The sequence below is a fragment of the Catharus ustulatus genome, chromosome 18, assembly GCF_009819885.2.
Source record: "Catharus ustulatus isolate bCatUst1 chromosome 18, bCatUst1.pri.v2, whole genome shotgun sequence".
Classification (NCBI taxonomy): Eukaryota; Metazoa; Chordata; class Aves; order Passeriformes; family Turdidae; genus Catharus; species Catharus ustulatus.
In genome coordinates this window covers 4,045,421-4,063,978 of record NC_046238.1, presented here as the reverse complement: position 1 = coordinate 4,063,978, position 18,558 = coordinate 4,045,421, and the positions used below count along the sequence as shown (strand labels likewise).

Below are 18,558 nucleotides of genomic sequence, written 5' to 3'. Positions count from 1 at the left end.
CCGGAAGTGGCGCGGGGGGGGCGGTTATGGCCGGGAGCGCTATGGCGGCGGGCGGAGCGGGGGCGGCACCGGGGGCGGGCCCGAGCCGGTGTGAGCGGCCTATAGCGGGGTAACGGCCCCGTGCTGGTTTGAGTGGCCTGCAGTGGGGTAACGGGTCAGTGCCGGTGTGACACCGCTGTGATGGGAAGTCACGGGCCGCTCCCGGTGTGACAGGCCCAATCCCCGCGCTGCCCGACCCTCAGAGCCCACCTGAGGTGTCGGCGGCCGTGGCTCAGAGCTCTGGGAAAACAGCGCAGTGCTGGAACAGTTGGGATACTGAGGGGAAATCCTCCTGGGAAGGGTGTCCAGCCCTGGCACCGCTGCCCCGGGGGCTCCCCGTCCCGGGGGATGTGACGCTCGGGGACACGGCCCGTGGTGGCCCGGGCAGTGCTGGCAGCGCCTGGCTCGGGGGATTTTTCCCGGCACAGCCATTCCGGGGCAACCCCGCTGGGGGCAATGCGGGAAACGCGGCTGAGCCGAGCCCAGCTGAGCCGAGCTCAGACAAACCCTCCAAGCCGAGCTGAGTCCGTGTGAACCCAGCCGAGCCAACCCCACTGAGCTGAACTAAGCCAGACCCAGCCATGGCCAGTCCGGGTCAACTGATCCGAGCCAAGCTGTGCTGAGCTGAGCCCAGCCCAGCTGAGCCAAACCGAGCCGAGCCATGCTGAGCTGAGCCAAACCAGCCAAGCTGAGCTGCGCTGTGCCAAAACAGCCGAGCTGTGCTAAGCCGGGTCGAGCCGTGCCGTGCCAGGCTGAGCCTAGCCGAGCCCAGCCCAGCCGAGCGGGTGCGCTCGGGCCCGCGTTTCCAGCGGAGCTGTCCAACCTCTCCAGCCCTTCCAGCCTCTCCAGCCGCTCCATCCCGCATCCCCAGCCCGCATCCCGAGCCCGCCATGCGGGAGCGATGAGCGCAGCCGCCGCCCGGCCATGGAGGAGGATTTGTTCCAGCTGAAGCAGCTGCCGTGAGTAACACCGAGGGGGCTCCTGCCCCTCCGGCCGCGGGAATCCCGCCGGGGGCCGGGGAATTCTGCCGGGAAGTCGGGGAATTCTGCTCAGACCCCGGGCATCAAGGCCATTTTCCCGCTGGAGCTGCCCGGGTGCAGCATCCCGAGGGATGTAGGAGATGTTTGTTACATAAATTCACTCATCTCCTTTGGGTTTTTTTGGTTTGGTGGTTTGATTTTTTTTTTTTTTTTTTTTGATGGTGGTAAAAAATCAGTAGAGGTTGGGATAAAATTGTGGAGATTTTGGGATCGCCTTTGCAGGGGGGTTTATCTGTAAATAACGTGCTGGGGAGGCTCTTCCTCACCAGGGAGGAATCGCAGAGCAGAACCTGCCCTGCCAAGGTGGGTTTGGGGGGGGCACCATCGGCATTGCCAGCGTTTCTGGAAAGCCAAACGCTGCTGCACAAGGAAAATGCTGATTTCTGCCTTTGGGATGTGAAAAAAAAATACAAAAAAAGCCACCAAAAACCAACCCCAAACCTGATAAAATCTTTGCTGCCTTTAACCCCAGGACTTCCTTCCTTTCCCCTCAATTCCAGATGAAAATTTAAAACCTTTACATTTAAAGCTTTAAAACCAACCCCGTTTTTCCTAATGCTCCATTCTCAGGTGTTTTGCAACAAATTCCTATTTATAAATCCTGGGTTCTGCCAGGCAGGGAAGGAACGTTTCAAGTTGGTGTTAAATATTCATGAGCTCTGTCAATGACAGAGCACCCTGTCCCATAACATTCCTGATAAGTTGGGAAACAAACTCCAGCTCTTTTCCAATCCTTAGTTAGGATTCCTTCAGCTCGTCAGGGGAAAGAATCAGAGGTTATTTTATCAAGCTTTTTTTAAGAACAAAACCTGGGAATCCATTCCAAAGTGCCTTCCCAGTGCAGGTGTTTTGGTGCTGTGAGATTTTGCAAATAAATGCAGCAGCTCCCTGAGATGTCCTAGATGTGAAAAATTTGGCAGGTATGGAACAGAAATTATCCCAGTGGAGTTTTTTCCTTTGTTTCATATCCCTAAATTATACACCTATATTTTGATTTTCTCTGCTGAGGAAATTCTCAGATTTTGTTGGATCCACCACCTCCAAAGCTGGAATGATCTTTAAGGTCCCTCCTTGTAATTCTGTGATAATTTAAATTATTTCCAAAACTATTTCACTTCAATCCAAGGAATTTTCACTTTGTAAGGGGAAAAAGTTCTGCTGTGTTGCAGAAAAAGTGAAGGAAGTTTGAGGGATCTGTTCCCAAATCTTTGGCCACAGAAAACTTCACAGATGGGGAAAGAACCTTCTCTGTGGGAAGGGAGCAGAACATCAAAGCTGTGTCAGTTTAGCAGATTCTGGTCTTAAAACACAGATATTTCATTATAACAAGTATATCAATGACATGATCTTAAATAATTCTGTTTAAAATGAAAGTGGAGTCACAGAATCAGCATCCTGATGGAAAAAAAGAAATCTAGCCATTCCCTAAATGAGCTCAGTAATTGTATTTCACTGAATGATATTTCAAGTTCTGTTGCATTTCAGGAGCCTTTAATCACAAAAACAACTCAGAAAATGGAATTTGGGCTCTTCCTGCCCAAAATTCAATGACACAGCAGTGCCTAATTCCAATTAAAGCCAGGCACACAAAACATGGATCTCGTTAAATTTGCATCATTCCATCACATTTTTATGACCTCTGTGCTTTTATAACTTTGTGGATAGCACAACAACAACCTCTGTGTCCAAACCCAAGGATTTAATCCCATCCCAATGCAGGAAAACCAAATCCAAACACAAATCCCAACCTTCCCAGTGGAGAATGGAGACAGGGAATGATGAAATTGGGGCTTCAAAACTCTTCTGTGCTCGCAGGGTGGTGAAATTCCGCCGCACGGGGGAGAGCTCGAGGTCGGAGGAGGATGGAATTTCCGGAGAGCACGAGGTGCAGATCGAGGGGGTGAGGACAGAGCTGGAGCCCGTGGAGCTGGGGGATGGAGCTGCGGTGCCCAAGGAATTCGCCAACCCCACGGATGGTGAGCAGGGCTCTTGTTTTCCTGGGTTTTTTTGGAGGAAAGGTGGGATCTCTTCATACCAGTCAGGAGGTTTGGAGAAGCTCCCCAAATAAAAATAATAACTCAGGGAAATTCTGTTTGACCTGGAAATTGTGGTTTGAGCAGCCCATTCTCTGTGGGATGCTCCCTGTGTCCCTTTTTGTGTCCCCAGTGCTGGATGCTCCTTTCAGGGAGTTGTGGATCCAGCTGCCACACTGGAATTTCCCTGAGTTCCCTCTGGAGCTGCTCAGAGCTCCTGCAGCAGCTGCACCTTCAAGGCTGAGCTGGATCTGCAGAGTTCCTGGCTCTTCTTCAACAGGAATATCCATCTCAGCCTCTGCTTCCTGCCTGGAGGCATCACTGCTTTAGGAGGGGTGGGAAATATCGGGTTTGTCTTAGCACTGTGTGAAAATTTGGTGTTTATTTTGGTTCTGAACCTTTCTGCTGTGCTTAATCCCTTGGATTTTGTTTGATTTCTTCCTGGTCTGTGTTGTTGTGGGGATCTCACAGCTCTGAGCCAAAGCTTTTCTGAGGAATGTCCTTTTCAAACTGATTCAAGTGTCAGAACTGTGAGGCTTTAATTGATTGAAACAACTCAAATATCAAAATGTGCTTTTCTTGGTCCTTTCATTTTGCATTTGAGCAAAGGAATTTGAGACATCTCAGCACCTTCAGCTGGAGTAAACTAAAGAGGTCATGGCAGTGGGTGGGAAAAAAACCAGCAGCATTTTTAACAGAAGCAGGGTTTAAGATTTGTGTGTTTTGGAGAAATTCTTGGTTTCAATAATGAGAGGTTGCACTGAAGTATTCCCTGCAGCTCCCAGCACTGCTGTGGGCTGGGACAGAGCTGCTTTTCCACACAGAAAGCTGCACTTCAGTGGCTGGAGAAGTCACTCCCAGGAGGAAGAGGCTGAACATGGGCTGGATTTGTGGGTGCCACACTGATTTACCTCCACAGGATTAAAATATTCTAAGAATAATCAGAATTCTTTTGACTTGGCAAGAACACAGAATGTTCCTGAGTAGGAACTGTATCATAACTAAGCAACTCTGTTATATATTTGAGATCTCAGCAGATTAGCCAATTAATTAGTAATTAAACCAGAAAATTCTGTCTCTGGGGCTGGATTTTTTTAAGGCAGGAATGCATGGAATTGTTTTCTTTGCAGATACTTTCATGGTGGAAGATGCGGTGGAAGCCATTGGGTTTGGGAAGTTCCAGTGGAAGCTCTCTGTCATTACTGGATTGGCATGGGCAAGTAACTGGGATCAGCATCAATTCTCAGATTAGAGAATCTCAGGGATTCCAAATCATGGGGGGCAGAGAGTCTCCAGGCAGATAAATGTACAGCAAAGCAGGAAATTCACTGGAAATTCTGAAATAACAGCAGCCTTGTTGTGAGGGGTAATGATGGATTTCTTTGTCTCTGAAGTTCTTGTAGATCAGGGTTTGGAAAACCATTTAGATTCTCCACTTCAATTTGGTCTCAAATGAAAGAAATTCCAGGTTGCTCCTGCAGAACCTGAGGTTTCCTGAGGTTTCCTCAGTTGTCTGTATCAGGATTGCTGTAATCTCACTTTCAGAGGAACAGCAACCCAGCACTTCCACTTTTAACCTTGATTTTAATAAAAAAATCTTGCTTTCCGTTTTTCTGCTCTTTCTGAAGCTCTGTGATCCACCTCCTGTGGTGTATTTTAGGATCCTGATACCTGGAGCTGTATTTACTGAAAAAGCTGGAATCTGCCATGGTTTAGATCCCAAATCAGGTGTGGAATTTGGTTTCCAGGTGATCTGTGCAAACCCAGGAGTGTTTAAGGGAATAAATTACAAGGTATTAAACAATTCCTGACTGGATCCACGTGTGAAGGGCTGAAAACTGGAATTTGCACTATGGAAATGACTGAACCTGTGCCACTGAGCAGCCAAACCTCCTCATAATCTTTGGATTTAGCTCTTTGGATCCTCCCTGCCAGAGTTACTAAATGTGCTGACAATCAGAAATGAGTTCAAATATGAAATGTTAAATATATTATTTAACCACAAGGTATGAACAGCACAGAAATGTCACTAAGGCCTATTATTGATTCCTAATCCACCTGCTTTGCAGCCAATTGTTGATTTTGCTTTTTTTTCCCTCTACAGATGGCAGATGCCATGGAAATGATGATTTTAAGTATCCTTGCTCCTCAGCTGCACTGTGAGTGGCGCTTACCCAGCTGGCAGGTTGCATTGCTCACCTCGGTAGGAAAAATACCTGACAGCTCCTGTCTTCCCTGAGCTTTCACATCATTCTTGTGCAGATATTTTACTTTGTATCCCCAAAATTAAATCTCCTCGTGGCCTTCAGCTTGGAAGTTGATAGGAGTTTTGTTAAAAAAACTCCTATAAGTCTTTTTTTTTAAAGATTGAAGTAACTAAATTCAGTGAGAACTTGAGGGCATTTTGCAGGTTTCAAGCTCAGAGTTTCATCTAATTTCCAGGAAAAGTTATGAATTCACTCAGATTCATCCCAAAATTCAAACCATTTGATTAATTTTTTCAAAAAATTGGTAAATTTTGATTATCTTGCTTACAAATCTTTCTCTCTCCCCACATTTCAGCTCTCTGACAGACTGAGAGCCCTGAGAGAGAACAAAATGTTGATTTTTGAGGTTGGACTCAATGATATCAGAGATCTTTTCCAGTCTAACTGATTCTGGGATTATCCAGTGATCTTTGGAAGCAGAGATCTTACAACACCACCTCCAAGGATGGTGCTGTGATGTTGGAATCCTGCAATGCCTTCAGGGATAAGAAAACAAAATTGGGAACCCTTCTCTCACTGCTGAATGCAGGGACTTTATTCCCTGAATTTCTCTCTCCTTTAGTTTTAATGCCTTTTGTTTGCTTGTGTAAAATGGTTCAAATGCTCAGCAGAGTGAAATGGTGTCCTTGAATCCCATGAATGTCCCATCCCTGAATGCAGGGATGCAGCTCAGCATAAGAGTGTCACCTCTGAAAAGGCTTCAGGGGTATTTTCTTTCACACTTCAGATTTTTCTAAACTTTTAAGGTGTGGTTTTATCTCCATTCAATCCTGGGAGCTGCTGAGGATGTTGGTAGGAGGCTGTCCTGCAGATCTCAGCCAACAACTCCTCAGCTTTTATTCAGGAATATTTTCCTTGGATTTGGAGAGCTCTGTGTGTTCCAGGGCTGGACTCACAATGAGACAACACCAGTGTTCCCAGTCCAGGCCAGACTGGGATTGTCTGGGTTGTCACTGATGGATTTTTTAATGCCAAACTGACCTGAGGAGGGACCTTGTTGCTTCCTGCTCCAACCTAGAGAGAACTGGATGATCTTTAAGGCCTGGGATCATCTTTAAGGTCCTTTCCAACCCAAACCATTCTCTGATCTCCTGCACATCTCACTCTGCTTTGGGCTGAAATGTTCTGGTTTCACTGGAAGTTTGTGTTCTGTGTCTGTCACACTGGAATTTTCACTGTTAAGGGAAAGATTTCTTCCCTGCTGTTCCACAGGTGGTGTTTGTGGGAATGATGTCCAGCTCCACACTCTGGGGAAACATTTCAGACCAGTATGGGAGGAAAACAGTAAGTCTACAGCTCCTGCTGGGGTAAATCCCTTTTTTTCTGTGGGCATTTCAGTGCAGCTGGCAGGGGGTTCCCAGAGCAGCTCTGGCTGCCTCATCCCTGGAGGTGTCCAAGGCCAGGCTGGAGCACCCTGGGATGGTGAAAGGGAAAGAATGGGATGAGCTTTAAGGTCCCTTCCAACCCAAACCATTCCAGGATTCTGTTCCCAAATGTCCACATGTACAAAGCAGTATTGAGCACACCCAGAGCTGAGCTCCTATGAAATGTAATTTGGGAACTCTGTTTTACACTTTAATTTGCTTTACAGTGATTTTTAACTCTTGCTGAACACAGGGCCTAAAGATCAGCGTGTTGTGGACACTCTACTATGGGATCCTCAGTGGCTTTGCTCCCATTTACAGCTGGATCCTGGTGCTCAGGGGCCTGGTGGGCTTTGGCATTGGAGGAGTGCCTCAGTCGTAAGTAAATATTCCCAAATCCAAACTCACTCATTTCTCTTTCTTTCTTAGAAAATTCTCATGTCAGATTGAAGACAAGACCAAACCTTGGTCTTGTCTTGCTCTAAACAGCAGCATTTAGAGGCCTGACTCTGATTGTAAAACCCCAGACTATTGTTCAGTCAGAGCCTGAACTTCCCTATCTCACCCTGAGCTGGAATTCCAAACCCACACAGCTCAGACCTGGAGATGTTGGGATGGCTCAGAAGGAAAAAGAAGTGTCAGGATATTTCTCTATCATTGTGTGCTTCCTTTCACTGAAGAAAGGGATCCATAAATTTTCCACCTGCAATAAATAATCCAGTTCTAGGCTTTTAATTATAAATGTAAAGGTGCAGCCATTCTCTCTCTGTAATCTTTTATCCTTACCAATAAATTATATTTTTGCCTTCTGGAGGTGCTTTTTTGGAGCAGGCTGAGCCTGGCTTGGATTGATGGCTCAAGATTCCTTCCCAAGGCAAGGCAGGGGCTTTTCCGTGGCCACTCCCAGATAAAAAAATCCAGAGCTGCAGGTGCAGCCCAACCAGGGCCACTGGATTTGGCTCAGTGAGGTTCTGTGAGAGAAAAAGCAGAGCCAGTTACAGATCTCCAAGCAATCCCCTCCTCCCTGAGTCTGTTTCCTGTTCTAACTGTATCAGGGATTTATTTGACAGAGGGGTAAACATGGATGAAGCAGGAGCAGTAGCTCCTTTGTAATATCCTTAAGCTGTGTGATTTTGGAGGTGAGTGCCTGCATCTCTATGGACTGAGTGTCATTTCCTCCTCTGGATTGGCTCCAACAATTCCCTGTCCTTCTTTTGTTGGGGTCATTCACCAGCTCCTGTTTTCTCTGCACTGCAGAGAGACCTGAGCTACACTTGAAGATGTGATTTGAGTTCTCTAAATCTCTGCTTGAATGAAATACTGTGTGAAACTTTATACTTTCCATGAACTGGGCAGCTCCTCAGAGATCAATCCACTCTTTAAATTACCAGGAATTTTGTCCCAAACCTCAAAGGAAACCTGAGGAGTTTGGAGGCAGGAACAGGCTGAGTCCATGGGATGCGAACAGAGCCAAGCCAAACCTTCCCAGTTTGCAGGAGATGACAGAGCCTGGACTGGCTGCTGCCTCAATTCCTCCTCAGGAATTCCTCCTGGAGAAGCTTTGCCATCACTCCTTGGCACAGGCATGAAACAAAGCCTCAGTGGTTGCTCTTTGAATCCCACAATAAAGGAATGCAAATGATTTTATACCAGTGACATGAAAGTATTCCCCTCTTGGAGAATTGAACCCTGGCACAGAACATGGATGGGAATTCTCTGAGCCAGTTGTAAAATTCTTTATTCATCAAGAGTTTGCATTGAATTCTGATGGAGCACACTGAAAATACCAAATAAAATTGTGTTTTCAATGGTGCTCTGGCTCAGAGCAGGGCTCTGAAAATAAGATCTGTATTTAACTGACAACTGTGGGGTCACAAAACCACACAAAAAAAGCAAATTGTGTCCTCTCTTAAAGGGTTTGTCCTGGGGTGGAAGGGGAGTGTGACCCAGTGTCACAGCCTGGCTGGCTCTGGGCATAGGGAGAGCTCTGAGTTGCTACTCTGGGTTTGGCAGTTTTATTAAAAACCAAAAGGGATATTTGAACCTCTACTGTCTGATTTCCCTCTCTGTGCTGACATTTTCCTCTCTGTTCCCTCTTTTAGGGTAACTTTATATGCTGAGTTCCTTCCAATGAAAGCCAGAGCAAAATGCATTTTATTAATAGAGGTGAGTGGATGCACTCTGATCCTGGAGGAACAAATCCTCTGGTGTTCACATCCCTTCCATCCTCCTGCCTGCAAATCCCCTCAGAGCTGCCCCCAGACCTGCCTGTCCATCCTGGTATGGAGCTGAGTCACTCCTGAGCTCTGCTACCCCAAAAGCAGCAGAAACTTTTCCTGTCACACTCCACTCTTTGTGCTGAATTTGCCTTTTTCCAAATTATTTTGCACCCGAGGCTGCAGAGTGAGCATGAGAGAGCCATTGGGTGCCCATGATTTTGTGGTGAAATGCATCTCAGTGATGGATTTGGAGAGCTGACAGCTCCACAAATTCAGTGCTAAATTCAGCTCCACATCTTCATCCAAACACATCAAAGTCACTCCGGGCAGAATTTTGTCCTTGGAACATTTTCAGGCAGAATTTGCACCCTGGAATTTCTCTCTCCAGCCATCCCTGGTGAGCACAGCCTGGAATGTTCTAAAGAGGCCTTGGGAGAGCTCCATTCCTCATTTTTCTGTTGGTTTTCCCTCTCCCAGGTGTTCTGGGCCCTTGGGACTGTGTTTGAAGTGCTCCTGGCTGTGGTGGTGATGCCCACGCTCGGCTGGCGCTGGCTCCTCATCCTCTCTGCCCTCCCACTCCTGCTCTTTGCTGGCCTGTGTTTTGTAGGTATTCCTCAAGGATTCTTGTGAATTCCTGCAATTCCCACTCCTCTACCCCATTCTGTGACCCAACTGAAGGAAATCAGGACAGTTTTGGGCTCTCTGGTGGTGTCTTCTTTGAAATAACTGAAATAATGACCAAAAAATGCAGTTGCAACAGGGTGCTGGGAAAAACATTCCAGGGAGGGTTGTGTTGATGTGACTGTGATTGCTGGAGGACAATGGAGGGCTGGAATTTGGTGAAATCAGCCCTGGAACCCTCTCCAATTTAATAACTTTGTTTCAACTAAGCTCAGTGGAATCAACATTTTATCAAAAGCTGTTGCTATTTCCCTAAATTCTCTTTTGATTTTGTCACTTTAAGAATTAATTTCCACTTAAAAATCCTCCCAGATCAGGGATAGGATCTGCAGAGTGCAGGTCAGATTCCAAAATAAGTTAAACCTGACCTTCAGTGATATATTTCACATCTTATTATTTATTAGGTGACATCTTTGCCAAGCACTCAGTCTCCTCATAGATAAATGTCCTTGTCTGGTGGTTTAGCAGCCCTTTTTATTCCTTAGTTTTTCAGGAATATCTCCAGTTATCCACAAGCTTGTTTTAAATTAAAAGGATCTTAAACACATAAATTTTGTAATGCCAGGAGCATCTTGTTATCTGCCCTGGGTGCTTTGCCATTGCTACATGGAAGGGATAATGTAAAAAACCTGCAAAAATTCCCAGCAGTTCTCAAGGATAAACCCAAAGGAATGGAAGGGAAAGTGTTCTGAGGTCATGGGGAAAGTGGGGAGATTGCAATTTTTAAAGCCTGATGAGATGACTCTTGGAATTCTTTCTTGGAATTCTTCAAGCTTAGTTCTGTAATCCTTTGTCATGTGAGAGTCTGCTGGAGTCACTGAGATTCCCCTGAGGAAAATCCCAGAGTTTATTGCTGCTTGTGACACCCTGCTGTGTGTGTGTGACCTGCTCTGCTCCCTTAGTGGCTGCCAGAAAGTGCCAGGTATGATGTGTTATCTGGGAACCAGGAGAAAGCTCTGGCCACTTTGAAGAGGATTGCCACAGAAAATGGAGCTCCAATGCCCTTGGGGAAGCTGGTGGTTTCCAGGCAGGTACGTGCAGGTCACAGGCACCTCCAGGACAATGAAACTGAGGGGGGGTGTAAGCAGATTATCAATGTTCTGTTCAATTGTCCTAGTTTGGAGGACAGGTGTCTGCTGAGAAAGGCAGGAGCCTCTCTTTGAAATGGAGAATGTAAACCCCCTCCCTCCAAATTATTATAATTTTGAAATCAAGGGGCTCTCAGGCAAAGATATGGGAATTAGGAATAACAGTTCTTTACTAGGGAAATTAAAATAGAAATACAGCACTACAAAGAAACAAACCCCAAACCCTGACACAGAGTACAGCCTGACACCCGTCAGGCAGGGTGTTGGCAGCAGTCCCATCCCATGGTGGCTGCATCCTCCTGCAGTGACAGATGTGGCTCAGTTGGAGCAGTGCTCCTGTACAAGGTGCAGTTTCCCTCCGGAGCTCCAGTGGGGATGTGGAGAAATCCGGTTTTCCTCTGGAGTCCAGTGGAGAAAGGGGCTCCCTTAGTGTCCCAAAACCTCTGTTTTTATCTTGGTAAGAAATGTTGGGCTCTTCCCCCTGGCTGGAGCAACTCCCAATGGGATGCAGTAATTTTATCAGTGCCACAGTGGGACTCAATGGCCATGAGCAGAAAATGACTGGCTGGAGGAAGGATGGGTTGTGAAAAGATAAAGAACACTGCCCTGCCTGGTTTCAATGGATGGCCCATTAGCAGAATATCTCCCATGGAGATAAGGATCACTGCCCCCACCCTCAACAGATGGTGATAGAACAGATACCTTTTATCACACTCTGTATTGTAACCCCAGACATCAATTTTAATGTCTCAGCTAGGCAGAAAAAAAAGAGATTTGATCATTTCTGCTTCTTTCCCACTGAGGAAGAGTTAATTTCTCATTTGGAAGTGAAAAGCAGCTTTAAAATTGGTGTTAATGTTATTTAATCTCATTATTTTTAAAGAAAACCAAACATTGAGGTTGTTGAAGAGCTCAGATCAGAATTCCTGGATCTGAATGAAATTTTATACTTTGCTGTCCCTCATCATCCATCTTCTGCTTGTTCCCAACAGGAGGACAGAGGCAAAATGAGGGATCTTTTCACCCCCCATTTCCGCTGGACCACGCTGTTGCTCTGGTTTATTTGGTAAGAGAAAACCTAAAGGTTCAGTGCCAGCACAGCTCTAAATGGCTTTTATTGAAGGGATTTCACTCAAATACAGCAACTTCATCCTCAGAAAAAAAACCAACCAAACAAAAAAAATCCCTCCACCTGTATTGATTTGTAATTTATTCAAGCACCCAAGCATTCCCAATCCAATTGCCCTTTAATTTTCTGAATGCTGAAATAGCTTTGAGGTAGGACTTTAAATTTGTGGTGTTTCTTTCAAGTTGGAGCAGCTGAAACTTCCTCTCTCGTTTGCTTCCTTCCAGGTTTTCCAATGCTTTTTCATATTATGGGTTAGTTTTATTAACTACAGAGCTCTTCCAAGCAGGAGATGTTTGCAGCAGTGAGTATTGCTCCATCTTTTCTTTTGAAATATGTCCTGTTAAAACTGCTGGAATATCTTTTATTAGATCACCTTCTGCTGGAAAAAGAATGTGGCTGAGTTTTAAGATTATTTTATTTAAAATATTTCCTCATCTCTGCCCAGTGCAGAGGGGTCTTGCAGTGGTTTTGAGCCCAAAATATCAAACAGCAAGACAACCTTCAAGGCAGACCTGTTATCTTTTCTTCTTGATTAAAAAAAATGTAATTGGATAAATAAAAATTTTCAGATTTGACAGATCTAATTAGTTCTGGGAGAGAGAAACTGCTGCTCTGGAGCTCCTGGGTTCTCAAGATGGGAAAACCTGCTGAGAAAAAAAGATAATGGTGGGAAAGCAATGTCCTTTGTGTTGTAGATTTTTTTTGGGGGGGAAAAAAAGGTGCTTTGACTGAGTTAAAAAGAGACTTGAAGAGTCTGATTCCCCAGGGGAGGAATGATTGCATTCAGAACATTTGTAATTAGGGAAAACTGCCTGGAAGTTGGGAAATTATAAAAGGTGGATGGGGAGTGTTGGAGCAGCCCCAGATTGCAGGGTTGAGCAGCAGTGATGAGCTGAGAGCTCTGACTCAGGTTTGCCCCCCCAGGGAACGATGCAGCCCTTAAAAATCCTTGTTTTTATAAGGGCATGGGGTTATTCAGTATTCTCAGAGTGTAGGAAGTGTTGGGATCCCAATTTGTGTTGGGAGAAACTGAATTATTGGAGTTAATTCTCTCCTGAGCCCTGGACTGGAAAATAATTCAGGCTGTACAGCTGATAAGGAGGTGGAATTTTTACTGAGCTGAGACATCCTGTCACAGAAACATGATAAATGTTCAGTGTTTCCAGGCAAAATCACCAAGCATTGCTCTTCAATGCCCCTCTGACTCTGAATTCCATCCCAGCAGCACATCAGGCATTCAGAAGAGGAATAACAGTTAAATCAAAGGGGCAGAATCATTTAAATTTCTATCCCTAAACAATTTCCCACAAGTTTTTTAAGGAATGGTGAGTGCAGTCAATCCTTCCAGTCTATTCCTAAATTTCAGCAGTAAAAGTGAGAGACCCAGCAGGAAGGTAAACAGGGAAGAATTTGTTTAAAATATATGAAATATTTGTGCTTTTTTTTTTTTTTTCCCTGCAGTATCCAGCAGGAGGCAGGAAGTGAAAGCCAAGTGCAGCCTGACCTGTGAGTACCTGACAGAGGAAGATTACACTGACCTGCTCTGGACAACCCTGTCAGAATTCCCTGGTAAGGGCAGTGAGAAGCACCAGATTTTCCTTGGAATGGCTCAGGGAATGGAACTGGGATGTCTGCTCTGGTGTTTCCCACAGCACTCAGAGCTCCTTCTGTAGCTGTGGATTCTCCCTGCCCTGGGATCATTCCAGAAAAAAAAAAAATCAGTGATTTGCTCTGGAATGGCTCCTCTGTCTGTTCCAGCCCAGCAACACTTCAGGAGGAGGAAAACCAACTCAAAGGGGCAGAAAGAGTGGATTTTCTATCCATAAGTGATTTTCCAGAAGTATTTTCAAAGGATGATGGGTACAGTGAATCCATGGAAAAATCTCTGTGTCCATCAGTCCTGATCCTGTGATTTTCAGGCAATTCCAGCAAATTTCAATGGACAGTCTGGCACAGGACAAGCAAAATAGTGTGAAAGAGTTGATTCTCCAGATGGAGGGGATTTCCCAATGTTAATCTGATTGAAACCAGAGACAGAAATCAGAATATTTTCACTCTTCTGGATCATCATTTCAAGGCTAAAAGCTCAAGGAGAAGCCATTTAATGAATGATAATTTGCAAATATGACTGAGAAATATGCACAGTCATTCCTGAGAGGACTGTGCTGCCAAGCAGTCATTTTGGGAAGGATTCCCAGAAAAAAGAGTGGGTACCTTGGAGTGGTGGTGTGGCTGAAAAGTCTGGTTTGATCCTCACACAGTGAGGTGGGAGTGAGAAATATTAACAGGGTGCCTCTGGATGTGACACTGATGCTGGAATAATCCCCACTCCTGCTGTGCAGCAGCTTTCAAAAGGATCTGGGAAAATTGCATTAATAGTGAGGTTTACTGAGCTTGATCTATTTCCTGTCAAAAAGCAGGGAGAAATAATTTGGTGAAACATCTAAATTAAAAAATAAAAAACCAGAAAGAAAATACCACATTCTTAAGATCCCTTAAATCCAGCAGGAAACAATGGCCAGGAGTTGAACAGGAGTTGTTCCAGTGAGCCATGAGCAGGTGTTTGGAGCATTCCCATCTGTGTTCCCTGGATGGGAGTGTGGATTTGTGGATTTGTGGATTTGTGGATCCTGTAGCAGGACTCAGCAGGACACAATTCATATTTTCACACACCACCAGTGGAAATCCATCCCACAGCCCTGCCTGGGGGCAGCAAAGGATTGGAAAGAGAGGCCAAAATTTCCAATTTAAACCACCCAGGCTGTGTTAAATGTGCTGCAGCCCCTCTCTGCTGGATTCCCAGGGGTGTCCTGGCCTCTTCCCACAGGTGTGCTGGTGACCCTGTGGGTCATCGACCGCATCGGCCGCAAGAAAACCATGGCCCTGTCCTTCCTTGTCTTCTCCTTCTGCAGCCTCCTGCTCTTTCTCTGTGTTGGAAGGTGAGTCCAGGGAACAAAAGAGTAAAAGATTTATCCATGTCCTCTCTTGGTTGTGGTGGGAGAAGTGGGAGTGGTGGTTTGATGGTCGTGCTCAGCTGGAGGAAGATTTAAAGCTGGGGTTGGATTTTCTCACCAGAGTTTGGGAGGGAAGTAAAAGTGAGTTCCAAGTGAACCCAGCAGATTGTGTTTAACATTCCCAAACTCTGCTCTCCTCTTTCTCCTCACAGAAATGTTCTTACTGTGCTGCTCTTCGTTGCAAGAGCTTTTATTTCAGGAGGATTTCAGGCTGCCTATGTTTACACTCCTGAGGTAAGGGGGTTGCTGTTGTGATGGGAATGTTCAGATCCCATTGTCATTATCTGACAGAATGTGCTGTGGCACCACTTATTAGTTCCCATTGATTTAGGAGTGGAAGGAGGAAAATTTCCCCCTGGGATTGATGGGATGATGTTTTTTCCACAGGTTTATCCCACAGCCACACGTGCTTTGGGCCTGGGAACGTGCAGTGGAATGGCCAGAGTGGGAGCCCTCATAACCCCATTCATTGCACAGGTAAATCTCTTCTCCTCTAAGATTGGAGGCACAGGAAGCTTGGATTGATGATCTTGGAGGGCTTTTCCAGCTTTAGCAATGCCATGATTCTATGAAGGTGATGTAGACCCTGCTTTCCTTCCACTATCCCAGGTTGCTCCAAGCTCCATCCTTGGACATTTCCAGGGATGGGGCAGCCACAGCTTCTCTGGGCAACCTGTGCCAGGACCACCCACCCTCACAGGGAAGAATTCCTTCCTAAAATCCAGTCTAATCCAGCCCTCTGAGAGTTTAAAACCACTGTCCTTTGTCCTGGCACAATCTATAAAATCTGCCTCCTTTCCAGAAGCTTCAAGTTAAACTTTATTCCAAAAACCACAATTAAAATTTCTGTTGCTCCATCAGTGTGTGCATTTCCATGCTGAGGTGCTGTTTTGCATTTCCTACCCTTTTTTTTCCTGCAGGTGATGTTGGAATCCTCAGTCTATCTGACTCTGCTGGTTTACAGTGGCTGCTGCCTGCTGGCTGCCCTGGCCTCCTGCTTCCTGCCCATCGAGACCAAGGGCCGTGGCCTCCAGGAGTCCAGCCACAAGGAATGGGGCCAGGAGATGGTGGGCAGAGGATCTCATTCCCCAGGGGAATCACAGGAATGATGGGAACATGGAAAGCTGCTGGAAGAATGAAGGATAGGAGCAAGATGTCTCACCAAACCTGCCTGAAGCATGGGAAGCTGACCACCACCACTGCCAACGTCACGTGTCAAACTGCAGGAGTTTGGGGTTGAACCTCAGCAAATTGTGTTTCTGCTGCTCTTTGCTCACACTCATAAAAACTTTCTGGATGGAGAGGCCTTTGATGCAGATATCCTTGGGAAGTTTAGCAGGAGGGGTTTCTCTTCAGTCTGTCGTGCTTGCATGGTCAGCTCTTCAGCTTAAAATGTCCCGTGCCAAGCAAATGCCAAGTGACTGCAGCCCAGCAAAAGCTGTCATTAAAACTGAGCTCTTGATGCCTAAAACCAAGAGGTTCATGTTTAGTGTGGCCCTGGCCTGGCACAGAGTGGATTCCATCCCCTTCACTATGGATTAAATGCCTGCCTTGCACTTTTAGCCATCAAAACCACCCCCAAAATGTGGTTCTGGCAAACCAACCCAGCCTTTGCAGTTGGGTTCTGTTCCTGGAGAGTGGATTGCTTGGAAACTGATTCCTGCCTGTTTCTCCCATCCCAGGTGGGTAGTTGGAGCAGGGAGGGAGGTGTTTGCTGCAGTTGCTGGGACCTTGTAGCAGAAATATAAACCACAGAGTTATTAAGATTGGAAAAACCTCCAAGCTCATCAAGTCCAATGTAAATCCTCATGTTTTGGAGCAGGATTGGACCTCTCTGGCATTGCCAGGGACCTTGAGCTGTGTCTGTTGCTTGGAGTGGGGAGGTTCTCACTCCTGGTGTTCCCTGTTGGATCCAGGTGTGTCCCTGCTCCATCACCTGGGCACATCCTCAGTGTGGGGTGACCCCAGCCAGAGTCAGGAGCTCTGCTGTTGGGATTGAGCTGGGCAGGACCTTCCCTGCTGATTGTACATTGACTGCTGACAGAGGAATGTAGCTGGAATAAATGAACACAACCATGGGAAGAGCCCATCTGCAGTGACCTTGGATGAGGAACATCCCTCCTCAGGGCATGATCCTGCTCTTGTCAGGGAATGTAGCAGAGCTCAGGTGAGGACAAGCTTGTCTGGTTTGTCACAAACCTGTCCCTGGGCACAAGTGGCAGAGTCTGTGGGAATGTGTGGGGATCTGAGATGTGCCTCATCCAGGTCTCAGTGGATTTTCAGGATTCCAAACCTTGGCACACACAATCAGATGTGGGTGAGATGGACCTGGTGAGGATGTGGAAGCAGTGGGGGTTTGTGGGCAGATGTCTCACCTGAACACAGCTAAATGTGCAACACATTTTTACAGTTGAACCTTTGAAATATCCTGGGAAGCATGTCCCATTCCTGGGCTCTGGAATGGGTCTCCAAGTCCATGTTTGGTGCAGTACAAGTGGGGCATGGCTGTCCCTGAGGGTCACAGCTCTGAGCTCACTGCAGTGCTCCACCAGGCTGCTCCTTTGGTGTGGATAATTCCCTAAAGGAAGCCAGGAAGCTCAGGCTGGTGGAAAAGGCCAAAGAGGCTGTTGAAATTGTGTGAGGGGGGATGTTCTGCTGAGAACAGAGTTTGCCCAGGCCCTGAGTGTCCATCCAGTCCCACTGGAGGATGGTGACTCAGTGAAGGCTTCCAGGAATGCTTGGTGGAAACAGGCAAACTTGGCTTTTCCCAGCGAGATGAGAATGAATTCAGCTCCCAAGGGACCCCTGGGATCCCTGGGCTCAGCTGTGGGTGATGGCACAGAACCCTCAGTCCATTCCAGCTGGGTTGGTTCCCTTTGTGTCCCCTCATGCTCCACCAAGATCAAGCTCCAGCTGATCCCAGCAAACATTCAGGGCTCTCTGACAGCAACCACACCTCATTTGTTCACCTCCTTCTGAGCTGGCTCATTCTCCCTGTGTGCCTGGAGCTTGTTCCATGGAATACCAGAATTCCAAAGTGGTTTGGGGTGGGAGGGACCTTAAAACTCATCCAGTCCCACCCCCTGCAATGGGCAGGGACACTTTCCACTAGACCAGATTGTTCCAAGCCCTGTCCAAACCTGACTTTGAACACTTCCAGGAATGGGAAACCTCTCTGCTTTCACTTGGACTGGCCTCTGATGTGCTGGATATGGGACACAGCAGTGAGGGAGCAGATCCTGGATGTGTTTAATCAGCTCTTACCCCCTGTGTGTGGCCAGTGAGCTGGAAAACCTGCTGGGCTGGGATCTGCTGGAGCTGGGATCTGCTGGAGCTGGGATCTGCTGGAGCTGGCTTTGCCTTGGCACAGCTGGGCTGCTCACCCCTCAGTGACAGCTCTGACATTCCATCCTCATCCTCCTGCTGCTGGAGGCCCTCAAGGCCATTCCATGCTTCCTTCCTTGGGCTTGCCATGAGCTGTTTGCATCCCAAACCTCTGGAATTGAGCCTGGGTAGAAGTGACAGAGAATCCAAAGTGCAGGGCAGGCCTGGCCTGGAGGAACCCCCCCACCATAGCCCAGTTTGTTACTCAATGCCTCGAGTTAAAATTCTGCTTTCACAGGGTTAATGTTCACATCTCACTTCATTTTTTAGGTGAATATTGAGCAGTTTTAAAGAATTGCA

The 18,558-nt window shown here is 46.7% G+C and overlaps 1 protein-coding gene across 1 annotated transcript; it reads left to right on the top strand.

Moving 5' to 3' along the window:
• The first annotated feature begins 96 nt into the window (after window positions 1–96).
• LOC117004766 (SV2 related protein) lies at window positions 97–18,234 on the top strand. Its single transcript, XM_033075840.2, has 16 exons — window positions 97–998; window positions 2,895–3,055; window positions 4,243–4,328; window positions 5,217–5,315; window positions 6,592–6,663; window positions 6,997–7,121; window positions 8,846–8,909; window positions 9,440–9,565; window positions 10,546–10,674; window positions 11,724–11,797; window positions 12,085–12,161; window positions 13,322–13,429; window positions 14,688–14,799; window positions 15,027–15,108; window positions 15,262–15,351; window positions 15,795–18,234. The coding sequence occupies exons 1-16, from the start codon at window positions 964–966 to the stop codon at window positions 15,981–15,983; spliced, it is 1,629 nt and encodes a 542-aa protein (XP_032931731.1). The 5' UTR covers window positions 97–963; the 3' UTR covers window positions 15,984–18,234.
• The last annotated feature ends 324 nt before the right edge of the window (window positions 18,235–18,558 follow it).

Bases quoted from the DNA above. Each gene is read 5' to 3' on its own strand.
- LOC117004766 (XM_033075840.2), top strand. From the start codon at position 964: ATGGAGGAGGATTTGTTCCAGCTGAAGCAGCTGCC. The intron at 11,798-12,084 runs GTAAGAGAAAAC...GCTTCCTTCCAG, and splicing joins CTGTTGCTCTGGTTTATTTG to GTTTTCCAATGCTTTTTCAT. The intron at 14,800-15,026 runs GTGAGTCCAGGG...TTCTCCTCACAG, and splicing joins CTCTTTCTCTGTGTTGGAAG to AAATGTTCTTACTGTGCTGC.